This window comes from Setaria viridis, chromosome 8 (genome assembly GCF_005286985.2).
Source record: "Setaria viridis chromosome 8, Setaria_viridis_v4.0, whole genome shotgun sequence".
NCBI classification, from domain to species: Eukaryota; Viridiplantae; Streptophyta; class Magnoliopsida; order Poales; family Poaceae; genus Setaria; species Setaria viridis.
Window position 1 is genome coordinate 36,388,523 of NC_048270.2, and position 15,179 is coordinate 36,403,701.

The 15,179-nt window shown below is 46.1% G+C and overlaps 1 protein-coding gene across 1 annotated transcript; it reads left to right on the forward strand.

Annotated features, from left to right (window-relative positions):
- The first annotated feature begins 1,979 nt into the window (after positions 1-1,979).
- Positions 1,980-5,700, forward strand: LOC117866601 (WAT1-related protein At1g68170). The gene is made up of 2 exons (XM_034750848.2): positions 1,980-2,390; positions 4,651-5,700. Exons 1-2 carry the CDS (start codon positions 2,206-2,208, stop codon positions 5,564-5,566), a joined length of 1,101 nt encoding a protein of 366 aa, XP_034606739.2. The 5' UTR covers positions 1,980-2,205; the 3' UTR covers positions 5,567-5,700.
- Positions 5,701-15,179: the final 9,479 nt, after the last annotated feature.

Below are 15,179 nucleotides of genomic sequence, written 5' to 3' on the forward strand. Positions count from 1 at the left end.
AAGGTTGCAATTATTTGATGCCTTCACATCCTGTAAAATTGTCAACAAGGATTGTTTCAGTAAGATCACTACAACACATTTAGCCTTCTGTGACGAATACCTCATGATAACATAGGCAAATGTCGTAAGATCATTCACTTTTATGACGTTTTGTAGAGGCCAACATAGTTTAGTGACGAAAATAAGATGTTCGTCATTAAATCCAATCAGAAATCGCCATAAACTGATCCAACAACATATTCTGACCAACACTACCCTATTTCTATAACAATTAGTAGGCGTCATAGTTTTTTGACAAAGATGCACAATCATAATTTTTTCCATGTGTTTTCCATGAGAATTTGTTGAGTTCTAATTGTTTTGTCGAGGAAACAAATGGTGCACATACACCAAATAAAACATTATTGAAAACATTCCAAACATCAAATTCGACAATATGATGTAGAAGAGCTCGGAAAAATAATTAAAATAATATGATTGAATCTCAGGAATCAGATTGAATCTCCCAGTCGAATGCTGCTCGTGTCTCCTTTCCTTTGCAGGAATCAGATTGAATCTCAGCTCCTGCCGTCGATATGGAGCTCGACGCAGGTCAAGAAGCACCGGTGTAGTGGCCCTTTGTGTGCTGGTGCCGCTAATCCTCCTCTCTAGCGTCGCAGCACAGCCACACGCAGCAGGCAATGCGTGCTCCTTCCCTCTCTTCCTTTCTCTGTTCCTGGAAGATGAACAGTAAAGAAGCTAGTTACTTGTTAGTACTTGTGCATTACTAATCTGGTGAAATTCATAGAAAATTTATAGTAGATCCGAAAATTCTGAGTCTTGACATGCAGCTTCTATATGTACTGCTTCTTAATCTAAAAATATGAAACAACGTGTTGTAGCCAAAAATACATTGAAATCGATCTCTGTTTGAACTGTTAGCTGTCTATTCGGTTGCATTTTGATCTAATAATGTTTATTTTTCTGTGATTTCTACTCCAGATGGCTCCATGGTGCTTCTGTTGCTGTCATATTGAACTGATGGAAATTCGCGGTGCATTGTGCAAATTCCAATTGGCATGCTGTGTCTCATTTTTCCATGAATAATCAGGGATGAATAATTTTTATATGCAATATCTTACTTTGCACAGATATTTTCTCCGAATTGTGTATGCTAGAAAATTTGTTTTTGTTAGAGACTGTGCATATCTATTTGTATGGATCTGGCCCAGAAGTGTGTAATGAGTATTTTTTTTGCAATTGCTAATATATTGTAATTATACCTGGAATAATGTCTGTTATTTTGTGAGAATTGGAAATGTCCAATCGGTGCTGGGCCAAAATACAGCCCAAGCTGAATAAAATTGGGCCTAGGAGGTGCATTTTGTAAAAATGAATTGGTCATAACATTGGGCTTGAAATGGAAAAATATCGGGCTTAATATGGGCTAGGCCTAAAAAAGAATCTAGTCTGAAATGAAAAAAAATTAAATTTTGGATGTTCATGCTATGGGCCACAGCCCAAAAATGAATTGGGCTTAGCCCACAAATGGACAGATTGTTACAAGGACTATGTTGGGTTATTGGACATTTTATGACGTTATTTGGGCTTAATAATAACGAAAAAAGAGCGTCATAGATTAGTGACAAAAGATGTATTGTCACAAAATCAATGACCAGAAAACTCGTTTTCGTCACAAGACATCTTTTATTACAGGATATAGGCGACAAACAGATTTTCGTCATGCAAGTGTCATAGATTACGAAATATGACGGAAAAATCAGTTTCTATGACATAAATGAAATGTCACAGAAGGTCAAATGTGTTGTAGTGGATAAAGGAGGAAAAGATGTGGTTTGTGCGTTATTTCAATTCAGATGATGAACTGGCCAAAGACTGTACATTTATTATATATCAACAAACAATACATTATGTATGTGACTTTGCTGCCACTCCAAATAATTTCGAAGGCTGGCACTCATCACAACTCTTCAGAGTTTCTGACATCCCATCAACAATTCTTCAGAGTTCCAAGCATCTCACCATTCCATTTCGAGGAGCACCTGGTTGACGTTCCGGAGGCAATGGAGCTGATGTGCCTTTTTTTGGCTAAAGCTCACGCCCGCCCTCCAGCCCCGGCCCACCGCTGCTAGCTCACTATTGCAATATAGGAATTGTTCCATTCCATGTGCACCCAGCGGTTCTCTCCATCGTCCGGCCCCCAAAATGGGCGGGTCCGGCGATGCGGTCAAGCCCGTGGCGGCGATGGTGTCGTTTCAGGTGGTCCTCGCCGGCCTCAACATCTTCTACAAGCTAACTGTATCCGACGGCATGGATCTGAGGGTGCTCGTCGCCTACCGTTACCTTTTCGCTACCGCTTTCCTCACACCACTCGCATATTTCATCGAGAGGTATGATACTCGCTCGCGTGCCTCCTGCTTAATTCGCGTCGTCTGGTTTTTGTGTATGAATATATATAGTGATAATCAAAATCAAAGGAATCTAGAAATTTATCATACGTCAATTTGTACTCCAACACAACCTAGCTCGCTAGGATATATTCTATCTCCAGCTTTTTTTGTATTTGGTGATTAATTTGCATGCTGTCCTTGCATGTGGTTTTCTCATTCTTGATGTGTGGATCGATCATGTGTTTTCGGAGATGGGGATATGCTGTTCTCTCTTTTTTTTCCAGCACTGCTAGCACTCGGACGTCCGATGGAAATTTTCCCATCGTATGCTCCGTTGCAAAAATTTTTTTTTGCAATGTCAAAAGTCTATGGTTGCAACAATAAAAAATATGCAAAAAAATGATTACGTCGTTCGAACTCTGGGATAGAAAATTACCGTCGCAACATAAACACTATGTTTCATGAAACATTCACTGTGAAACATGTAGAAATAATAGTTGTAACATCGATACTTATCTATTGCAACATATCTCGAGCCGTCCGATTTTTTTTAGATTTCGGATGTCAGTTCTGTATCATTACCATTTTTTTTTGCATCTGCTAAACATAATATGCATGTAATTTAGGAAGTTTTCAAGAGAAGAGCTTAGACTTTGGTGTTTCGGTTACTAGGGGCTTAGACAATGGGTAGCGACGGTGAAGGGAGTGGCTCAGGCGACGAGATCGAAAGCCTCCGGGATGACCAGGCAAGAAGTGGAGATGGAGATGGAGATGAAGCAGTTTGGGCGGAAGCGGAAGGTTGAAGACGATGGACGAAGATTGGATCTGGGTCTTATGGCTCTCATTGGTCACCTGAAAAATGAGAAAAAAAAAACTAGGCGCCTGTGATCTAGCAACTCCCTTATTTTCTGCATCTCAGTTTCTTTCTTGTGTTTACCTTTCTTTAATTTTTTGTTGCTTTTCTCGCTTGTTCCGGAACACATCACTTGTCTTAATTTGCACTACCTGAGATGTGCACGCAAATCTTGACTGATTGATGAGGATCTCACATTGCTCATGCATGGGCTTACTTGATGCTTTTTACTAAATTAGTCTATGATGAATTTTCAGGAGCAAACGAACAAAGCTGACATGGAGAGTGCTGGTGTTGTCTTTCCTGTGCGGCCTCACCGGGTGGGTTCCCTTAGTCTCTCTCATTTTCTCTCCCTCTCTCTCTCTCTATGCATGGAGTGCATAGCCGCAATTGCTTACCGAACAACAGACGAACGGGCGGCCCAAAAACAAGGAATGGCACAAAGACACTCAAGACACGAACACGAGCGCACAACAAACAACTAAGGACCGGTTTATTTGAGCTTCTACTCAAACATCAAAGTTTGTGGAGTCGGTTTCGATTGACGAATAACAAACTTCTTGTGCAGCTTTCGAAAAGTTAGAAGTTCAGAAAAGCTGAGATTATATGAAAAACTGAAAAGCTCAGTTTCTGAGTTTTTCATAGCCTTCTGATAAAAAACCTAAAAACGTCTCTAAAAGCTACTGTTAGCTTTTCATAAAAAAAAACGAGCGGCTGTTTTTTTCCGAAAAGCTGCAAAAGCTACAAGTCAAACAAACACAAACATCAAACATCAGTCGAATTCTCTGGTGAATTAAGAAAGCCACCTCCATGGGTTTTGCCAGGTTTTGGGAAGGTCTTTTATATCGCTCGTTCCGTATGTTTCCATCAAAAATAAATATCAACCCATCAATATCTCTGTATCGACTCTGATCAAACCATGTTCCGACTTTTCTCCATCACTAGTACATGGAATTTGTGGCATGGCTCAAGTTTTGCAGGCCTGAGAGATAATCATTGCCTTCATTTAGAGGGTGTTTGATTCCACGGACTAAAGTTCAGTCCCTATCACATCGAATGTTTAGATACTAATTAGGAGATTAAATATAGACTAATTACAAAACCAATTGCACAGATGGAGGCTAATTCGTAGGATGAATCTATTAAGCCTAATTAGTCCATGATTCGACAATGTGATGCTTAATAGATTTGTCTCGCGAATTAGCCTCTATCTGTGCAATTGGTTTTATAGTTAGCTCATGTTTAGTTCTCCTAATTAGTATCTAAACATTCGATGTGATGGAGACTAAACTTTAGTCCATAGAATCAAACACCCCCTTACTAAAGTTCTCCACACCTGTACTGCAATAGGGCAGCCCTTGGCTCCATTGCACAGGTGCTTGGGCGTTTCTTGCTGCCAAGTGAATGAACTGAAAGCAATTCAACGCATGCTCGCTCTGCTGCACACAGGGGCATGGTGGCGCAGAACCTCTACATCGCCGGCATGAAGCTGACCTCGACCACTTTCGCCTCCGCCACCACCAACCTCCTCCCGGCCGTCACCTTCGTCCTCGCCGTCGCCTTCCGCTACGAGAGGCTCTCTATCGGCAGCCTCTCGGGCCAGGCCAAGGTCGCCGGCACCTTCCTCGGCGTCGGCGGCGCGATGCTGCTCACCTTCTACAAGGGCCCCGACATCACTCCCTGGCGCAGCCGCGTCAACCTCGCCGCCGCGCTCGCCCAGCGCGCCGCCGCCGCCGGTGCCACCGGCTCGCACCCCACGCCGCCGGCGCCGGCCGCCCCCAACTTCGCCATGGGCTCGCTGCTCTGCGTCAGCAGCTGCTTCTTCGCCGCGCTCTGGCTCATCATCCAGGCCAAGCTCAGCAAGGAGTACAGGTTCCACTACTCCAGCACAGCGCTCATGTGCGCCATGACCACGCTCCAGTCCGCGGCCTTCGCGCTCTTCTTCGACAGGGACGCCGCGCAATGGCGGCTCGGATTGAACATCCGCCTCCTCGCCGTCGTGTACTCGGGCGTTCTGGCGTCGGGAGTGATGCTGGTGGTGCTGGCGTGGTGCGTGAGGCGGCGGGGCCCGCTGTTCGTGTCCGTCTTCAACCCGCTGATGCTGCTGGTGGTGGCGGTGCTGAGCTCGCTGCTGCTGGGCGAGGAGCTGCACCTCGGCACCGCGCTGGGGGCCGTGCTCATCGTCATGGGGCTCTACGCGGTGCTCTGGGGCAAGGGGCACGAGCCGGCGGCGGCCACAGAGGCGGCCAAGGTCGCCGACCAGCCAACCGGCGAGGAGGAAGACAAGCGCATCGAGGTGCCCATCGCGGCAAACTCAATCTGACCATCATCAGTCTCGCGAGGAGGACGGCGAGAGACCATGTATGAGTCGTGGATCATCCAACAGACCATGTTTAGTGTTTGTAAAGAACATTACGAAAACACGAAAAGGTCTCCAACTCGACCCCGTATCGAGCACTACTTACTTGTCGGCGGCGGTGCTACAAATCAAGAGGGAGGAGGGGCTTCTTTCTTCGTTCCCCAAACAATCTCATCTCTAGACTCAAGCGCACTGTCCCCTGGATCTTGAGGCAACCATGTCGAGCTCGTCGGACACGGCCCAGTCCAGGAAGGGCAAGGCGCCGGCGGCAGCGACCAAGAAGACGACGACGACGGAGGTAACCAAGACGAAGAAGAAAGAGGCGCGAATGACGCAGGCCCAGATCGACAACCTGATCCGCTACAAGACCTTTTAGGGTGCGTTTGGTTGCGAGGACGAAGTGGGACGGGACGGGACGATCCCACTTCGTCCCGCGGTTGGTTGGAGGACAGGTGGGACGGGAACATCCCTACGAGGGAATATACCCTCCAGATGCGGGATGCCCCCATCCCACCAAAACGAGCGGACGGGGGCATCCCACTTCGCCCCCTTCACGCGCCGTCCGTCCGCACCGGTGGAGGCGGCGAGTTTGGGCGGCGGGAGCCGCCGGCGGAGGGGCCGGCGCGGGCGAGCGCGGCTGGCGGGCGGGAGCTCCACCTCGGCCGGCGCGGGCGAGCGCGGCCAACGGGCGCGGAGGGACTGGCGCGGGCTCGCGCGGCCGCGGCCGGCGGAGGCGAGCAGGGCCGGCTGGCGCGGGCGAGCGCGGCCGCGGCCGGCGCAGGCGAGCAGGGCCGGCGGGCGGGGGCAAGCACGGCAGCGGCCGGCGCGGGCGAGCGGGGCCGGCGGGCCCGGGCGGGCACGGGCGAGCGGCCGGCGGGCGCGGGCGAGCGGGGCCGGCGGGCGCGAGCTCCACCGCGGCCGGTCGGTGGAGGAAGAAGATACCTGTTAGTATGACAGGTGGGCCCCACGAACGGTGTTAACAGAAGAAGAAAACGGTGCTCATCCCGTCTATAGCGATCTCTCCAACCAAACAAAAAATTAGGACGGACCCATCCCATTCAACCAAACAAGAAATGGGATCATCCCATCCCGAAAAACTGGAACGGGACCGTCCCGTTCTACATTGTCTCCCAACCAAACGCACCCTTACTTCCCCGAGGTGAACAAGGAGAGGCTGACCCGGACGAACCTCAGTGACAAGGCCAGCCTCCCGGTTCCCTCACTACCGGAATCTCCACGTTTGCCGAGTGCCAAGTTCATTGCTAAGTGTATTCTATCATGCACTCGGCAAAGAAGCTATTTGCCGCGAACTAACCAAAACACTTGGCAAAAAATGCATAGATCAAAAAACACTCGGCAAACATTTGCACTTGGCAGAAACACGCATAGACACTCGGCAAATTATGGCACTCGGCAAAAGAGGAAAAAACACTCGGCAAATGGAGGCACTCGGCAAAGAACGTGCCACGTGTACATTCGTTAATATGTTTGCCGAGTGTCCGTCAGTGAAAACACTCGGCAAAAATACGCATAGACACTCGGCAAATTTTGGCACTCGGCAAAAGAGAAAAAAATATTCGGCAAAGGGAGGCACTCGGCAAAGAATGTGCCACGTGTCCATCCGTTAATATGTTTACCGAGTGTAAATCTGTGGCACTCGACAAATAATTTCATTTTTTTTTCTCTTATGACCTTGAAACTTTTTCTTACTCTCATCATACAACATGTGGTATTCGATGTTAAAATTTGGTATATTAGGAACCTGCAAATTAAGAACTTCCTATATGATCTTCTAAAACTTTAAAATCATGCGAGTGTAGTTAAAACTTTCAATCTGAATTAACAAAACTTTCTAATTCGTGTGTAAAAACTTTGACCCTACTTATATATAACTTTGTATATCAAACATCTTTGATATCCATTCGTAGATTAACTAACGTTCTTCCACATAAAGTCTCTGTGCAAGCCAAACAGATATAGACCTTGGAGCTTCGGACTGCAGCTAAAACTCTATGCGTAATCAAGGGAAATGAAATGAGAAATCCAAATAAAAATATATCAGGTGCATCAAAAAATACATTAGCACTAAAAAAATCAGCAGTTTTATACTGGCATATTCGAAAATTTGTATTCTCAACTACAAAACTCTATACTGGCATGTCATAAATTTCTACTAAAACAAACCCCACACTTTGGGTCATGAATTTAGGAACTTTATACTAGCATGTCATAAATTGTGTACTCTCGTATCCTAAACTTTGTAATTTGAAACTTTGCACTCCAAAAATCTGGAACTTTGTATGGCACATTTCCAACTTTGTCATCTCATATCTAATACTTTGTACTTGCAGATTCAATACTTCATACTCTTAGATCCAAAAAGGGGAATTAAAAAAAAACTTACATACATGTTTAGTATTCTTTTTGTATCTACAAGAGTATCATACTTCTCATTGAATGAATGAGTCAATAGATAGTAAGAATCGATTAATAATAAATAAGGTGAGCATATAGGTAGAAAACCTGCTTTTATGCTTATCAATACCATCTTGCAAAAATATTTTTTTCTTTGTTTACAAGCAATCTATCATAAGCACAGAGATATGCACATGGTATTAGACCTGACTAGTCATAAAGCTCCACAACTACACTACCAAACAGTTGACTGGAAACATGCACATATCCACACTTTCAGCAGCATGAACAAAGTTACTCCATTTGTGGGCAATAGTTTATAGCTCATCTTCATTGTTTACACATTTAAACCAACATATCTAAAACTTTATACCTAGATTTATGAACCTTTAGAATCTCATATCCTAAACTTTGTATTATGTTTCCAAAAACTTCCAATTCATTAATAATAAAGGTTTTATATATCCTCTACTTTTAAACTTGTAAGTTCTATATACAAAACTTATAATTAGACTAGGAAATCTTTTATCTCACGTATCCAAAACTTTGTAACCACTAACTTTCAATTCACATATTCAAAACTTCATAATTAGATATCAGAAACTTACAAATTGCATATACTCAACTTTCTATATCCGTAGCTTCCAATTTACATATTTAGAGCTTCGTACTGAAATTTTAAAAACTTTCAAATCACGTACACTATTCTTTCTACATCCCATCTTTCAATCAACGTATCTCTGCAAAGAAATGTATAACATGGTGCATCATTATCATAATTTGCAGCAACATCAGATGTGTTAGTGTCACACCCCAAAATTTATTATTTTGGAATGTGAATGATAATGGTAAATTAATGCAATATTTTCTAGTTTTATTTAATTCTAGAAAAATTATAGTATTATCAAGATATTCAGTGTAGTAAAATAATTGTTTTCTAAATTAAATTCAAAGAATCATATGTTATATTTTGTATGTTACATTCTTGCTGCAGCATATAATTTTTGGTTGCTTAGCATAATTTACTATCATTGTTCCTGGATCTATTCAGGGTTAACATATCTTTTGCTTCAGCTATCTGAATTTATGCCAATAGGAAATACACATTTCTTCTATTTTTCTTATTCCTTTTATATCCTGCCTTGGGCTTGTATCATGGTTAGGCCTACTTGTTAGCACCGGAACTAACAAATATCTCATTGTTAATAACGATCATGCATTCGGCATTTCAAAAAGCAATCAAGAGTTCATGAAGGTCTTGTGCAGTGTATGGAAACCTTATGGTAATAGTTAGATGAGAAATGCTACATTATGTAATAAATCCAGGTACTTAACAAAGCATGACCGATGGATGTATGTTTAACTGTTGAAAGAAAGAGTGAAATGCATGCATCATGGGTTTTTAAACAAACTATTCCAGCATTTTCATCTGGTTCCTTCAACTTATCAAGTGGTTCATTCTAAGTTTACTGGAGGGACCTGAATTTACACCTGAAATGAGCCACTTTAAAAGTTGAAGGACTTAAATGATGTCTTTGAAAATTCACTCGAATAGGAATAAAGCAGAGAGTCGTCACCTCGGATTTAGGAGGTGTTTGCATACGAGGTGCTAAACTTTAGGAGTGTCACATCGGATGTTCGGATGCTAATTAGAAGGACTAAACATGAACTAATTATAAAACTAATTGCAGAATCCCTATACTAATTCGCGAGACGAATCTATTGAGCTTAATTAATCCATGATTAGTACATCTTTACTGTAGCAGCACATTGTCAAATCATGGACTAATTAGGCTTAATAGATTCGTCTCGCGAATTAGACTCCATCTGTGGGTTTTGTAAATAGTCTATGTTTAATACTCCTAATTAGTATCCAAATATCTGGTGTGACGGGTAATAAACTTTAGAAGGTGTATCCAAACACCCCCTTGATGCATGATGTCTGAGCGCCCACCCTACCTGGACAGGTCACTGGTCCTGCCCTCGTGGTTCACGCGCTATGATGTGGCAAGCAGACAAGCGACGATGTTGCCATCAGTTGTCAGTACACAAATCTATCAGTCGGATCCAAGGGAGGCATTTGCATGTGCTCACACGCGGGCGCCCTACCGTACATCCCACACAGACAAAACATGTACAAAGGCTATTGTTGCTAGCTCAATTTTTTTTTCTTTTGACCTGCATTGCACGTGGAGCATGTACCACTCAAATCGAGCAACACTATTACCGACAGCTCACACAATGACAGTCAGGGCACGCTCAATAATTTAGACGGCTGCTGTCTGCAAGATCATACCATGTCACATACAGACAGTGAAACAGACAGCTTGTATAGAGATCTGTCTCCATTCGTGGGCACATAAATCACTACGGGAAAGCTTAACTTCGCCGAGTGTAATTACTTCGCCGAGTGCTTTTTTTCGGGCACTCGGCGAAGCACCTTTTTGCCGAGTGTAACATAAAAAACACACGGCAAAAATAAAACACTCGGCGAACGACCGGTTTGCCGAGTGCCACCCAAAAAACACTCGGCAAACACCCAACAGGCACTCGACAAACTTTGACACTCGGCAAATTGATGCCCACGTGACTTCTCTATGCCGCCGGCGGCGCCCCTCCGTGACGGCCGTTAGTGTTTGCCGAGTGTCAATATAGGGCACTCGGCAAAGGCACTAGTTTGCCGAGTGTCATGATGGGACACTCGGCAAACTATAGTCTTTGCCGAGTGTCATGATGGGACACTCGGCAAACCCTATAGTTTGCCGAGTGCTAGGGGGTACACTCGGCAAACTATAGCGTTTGCCGAGTGTCTTTTCACACACTCGGCAAACATAATTTTTTTTCCCCTCCTCCACCTTCCAAACTTTTTACACTCCACATGTATGGCATTTGGCACTGCATGGTAGAAGATGGACTATTTTTTGACCTGTTTGCTATATTTAATCAATTAATTTCATTTAGAGTAATTTTTTGATTTAAGTCAAATTTGAACTGCAGGTGGTTGGAATAATGGAATAATATGAGTGAAAAAATCATATTCATGTTAGTGAGTCTAAATTGAGGTCTCACCCAGAAAATGAAAAGAAATTTCGAACATTTTGCTAAGGAAACACGACTACGAACGTGTGGCCAAATGATTGTTTAATTCTCAAAAATACAAACGAAGTTTGAAAATCATGAGATTTTGCAAGATGCTATGATTTCGTATGTAGAGGCCGTGGTAAAAAATTGATAAGGTTTCGCACAAGTTTTGACATATGATGTTTAGAATTCGAAGCATCTCCGGAGAGGTTTCTGAGAAGTTCAAAGGATCGGGTAAGATTTTGAGATGAATCGATAAATGTAATTCTCATTGAGTCCAAATATTTTTTTATAGGCTATAGAGAACATAGATAGGTTCGTGTCAAATTTTGGAAAATTTTCAGATCCGTTTGGTAATTTTTATTCATTAATTGCACGTATATGAATGTAATAGATATAAATTAAATATGAGCTATAAATCCATGAAATAATGGAACAATATTACTTAAAAAATGAAATACTCAATGTTTAGTGAATTTGACTAGGTTTTTGCAAACTTTACAATCTTTTAATTAATAAAACTAGTTTGGCATGAAATAATAGTACTCATTTGCCGAGTGTCCAATTTGGGACACTCGGCAAAGAGCCTATTTGCCGAGTGTCCAATTTGGGACACTCGGCAACCATAGCCGCGGCCCACCTGCCAGCCCCCCCTGCGTAAACCGAATAAAAAAAATTAAAAAAAAAATGTTTGCCGAGTGCCCCTGATCTAGCACTCGGCAAATGCTTTGCCGAGTGCGGTATCAGGGGCACTCGGCAAAGGTCGCTGCGGCCCACCTGCCAGCCCCCTGCGTAAACCGAATAAAAAAATTAAAAAAAAATGTTTGCCGAGTGCCCCTGATCTAGCACTCGGCAAAGGCTTTGCCGAGTGCTAGATCAGCGGCACTCGGCAAAGGTCGCTGCACTTAGTTGGAACCGCACACACGCCCGGCCACACACGCACGCACGCCAACACTTAGCCACACACGCACGCAGCCGCCCCGGCCCCCGCGCCCGCGCCGCCGCCGCCGCCGCTGCCCGGCCCCCCGCGCGCGCCCCGCCGCCGCCGCCGCCGCCGCCGCCGCCCGGCCCCCCGCGCCCGCCCGCGCCGCCGCCCGGGCGCCCCGCGCCCGCCCGCGCCGCCGCCCGGGCGCCCCGCGCCGCCGCCGCCGCCCGGCCCCCCGCGCCCGCCCGCGCCGCCGCCGCCGCCCGGTCCCCCGCGCCCGCCCGCGCCGCCGCCCGGGCGCCCCGTGCCGCCGCCGCCGCCCGGCCCCCCGCGCCCGCCCGCGCCGCCGCCGACCCGCGCCCGCCGCCGCCGCCCGGGCGCCCCGCGCCGCCGCCGCCGACCCGCACCCGCCGCCGCCGCCCGGGCGCCCCGGCCGGCCTCCCCTGCGCCCCCGGCCGGTCTCCCGTGCCGGCCCCCCGCGGCCGTCCTCGTCTGGGCGTCCGGCCGCCGCACCGTCCCCCGGCCGCCCCTCCGGTAAGTTGAAAATATTAGAGAATGCATGATAACATTGCAAAGAATAGAGGAAGAGTAGAAATTAGAAAATGTTGATTCTTCCTTGAATGGAAAAATATTAGAGAATAAATGAAGAATAGAGGAAGAATATTAGAGAATAGAGGAAGAATAGAGGAAGAATATTAGAGAATGCATGAATGGAAGAGAGGTGTGGTTGGTAATAGAGATGTGTGGTTGTGGTTGTGGTTGTTGGCCATCGTGCCAACTCTTTAGTGGGATTGTGGTTGTCGGCCATCGTGCCGTTTCTTATGTTGCAGGTTTTGGAAACCTCCCCGTGCAGGGGAGATGCTGCCGAAATTTTGACTTAAACAATGCTTTGTTTCTTTTGTTGCAGGAGAGGCTTACAAGGACCGTCCTCGACTCGTCACTTTGCAGGATAGCAAGGTGAGGCATGCTACACCTCTATTTCCGTATAATGTTCGTATATCACGTAACCTAGTTAGGCGTCTCCCGTTCGAAAGAGATACGGTTGGAAATATGCAGATCTTTGCATATCTATAATCGTATCTGTTTCGAATTGTCCACGTTTTTTGGACAGCCCGAGGATGTGTAGGTGGGTTTAGTATCCATGGTCTACTCCGACCCGAGATAAAATTTCGGCAGCACCTTCCTGTTGTTCTCTAGATACACAATCTCCTATCAAGGACGTGTATTTGGAGAACAGCGGGGAGGTGCTGCCGAAATTTTATCTCGGGTCGGAGTAGACCATGGATACTAAACCCACCTACACATCCTCGGGTGGGATTAGGACCTATATTTACCTAGTAGACAATATAGGAACGTGTATATGCCATGTGAATTTTGTATTACTTATTTAAATGGTAGAGGATGGAGGATCGTCAGTGGATGTACACGGGTCGCACTAGTCAGAATACGTTGACCAATGAATGGCTTGACAAGACGGATACTTTCTTGGAACGGGCGTTTGCAAGTGTCAATGGAGCTCGATCGACTTGGTGTCCGTGCAGCAAATGTGGAAACATGCGTCGGCAAACCAAGCTGGAGATGGGCAAACATCTGGTGAAGAACGGATTTACGTCAGACTACACCAGGTGGATCTACCATGGCGATCGGAATGGAAGTAGACAACGAGAGGGTTGTTGCAGAAGACGGTGGAGACGAGGTTCAGAATGTGAAGGACTTAGAATTACTTCAACGATTACAGTTAGATAATGACAGTGATGACGACATTCCTTCTTCGGAGCACGAGCTTGACTATATCGACACGCGTGATAGTGATGATGAGACTTATGATCCAGCTAATCCCGATCATGATGATTATTTCTAATACATGTATGATTCGTAATAATTTAGCTATAATTACTTGTAATTTGCATATATTTCTAATTATGTTTTGTTTGCCTATGCTGACTCGTGTACTCTTTTTAATTGCAGGTCATTAAGCAATGGTGGGCGGTATCAGGAAGCTCACGTCGATTTGCGAGAGACTGGCCGCGGCAGGGACTGGTTCAGGGTCAGGGTCACGTTCAGGGAGTGGTCGAGGGAGGCGTCGAGGCAGGCCTCGACGTAGGGTTGAGGAGGAGGAGGAGGAGGAGGAGCAGGAGGTGGTCCAGAGGCCTCGAGGGAAAGGTAAAGCGGCGAGGCCCCCGTCGCCTGAACCTGAGGTGGAGGAGGAGGAGGAGGAGGAGGAGGTACCTTCCGCACACTCCTCTGGGGACGAGGAGGCGGAGGAGGAGGAGCAGCAGGAGCAGGAGGGGGACGGGGAGGCAGGGGATACCCAGGCCAAGATATGGTTGCGAGGTCCCTCATCCCTCCCGAAGCGGCCGATACCTGAGCATTTACGCCCGCTCATTAAACCGGTTGGGACCAAGTAAGTAACTTTAAATATTCTTAAAATTGTTCTTATGTTGTAAGTTACAAAAAGTAATAATTCATATTAATTACTTGTGCAGGAGTTGGGTTAAGCTCAGCGGGGGTGACCACAACCGTAAGGCCAACGGGATCCTTGGCCTTTTGTGCAGGGTTCACTTCCCTGGCTTGGTGGTGTACGCCGGACAGCTGCAGCCGGCCTACACGTGGGACCACTACGTCACCGCCCCCGACGTCCCTGATCGTCAACAGAGAAGATTCCCCAACATAGCGGAGCGGGTCAAGGCCGAGCTGTGGGTAAGTACTCCTCGTACTAAATTGCTCAATACATCAGCTACTTTCGACATTCTTGAAATAATAACTGTTTATGCGTGTATATGCAGGACTTCTATAGATGCCAGGAGGGGTTCGAGGCCAAGGCAAAGGCCGTCTGTGATGTAGCCGCCAAGAAGCTCGTGAGGGACATGCATTACGAGGCGCGCATCCAGGCCATCATAGAGTTCAACGCTCAATACAATCATACGAAGGTTAGAAAAGAGGAGGCAAGAACAATGAACATGACTAAGGATCAATTCATGAGGGTAAGTAAAGAACGTTGATGCTTACTATTTATGATTAATTAGGCTCATTTTCTTTTTCATACGTCACACGCTTGATGATGTAGGTGCCTCCGTGGTGGTGTCGTGCGCATATGCCGTGCTGGGAGAGGATGGTCGACGTGTGGTTGGAGCCCGGGTGGTTGGAGACCCACCT

What these genes read in the sequence shown, in the direction of transcription:
- LOC117866601 (XM_034750848.2), top strand. Translation starts at nt 2,206, where the DNA reads ATGGGCGGGTCCGGCGATGCGGTCAAGCCCGTGGCGGCGATGGTGTCG. An exon ending in CTCGCATATTTCATCGAGAG is followed by an intron (nt 2,391 to 4,650) that starts GTATGATACTCG and finishes GCCAAGTGAATG; the next exon opens with AACTGAAAGCAATTCAACGC.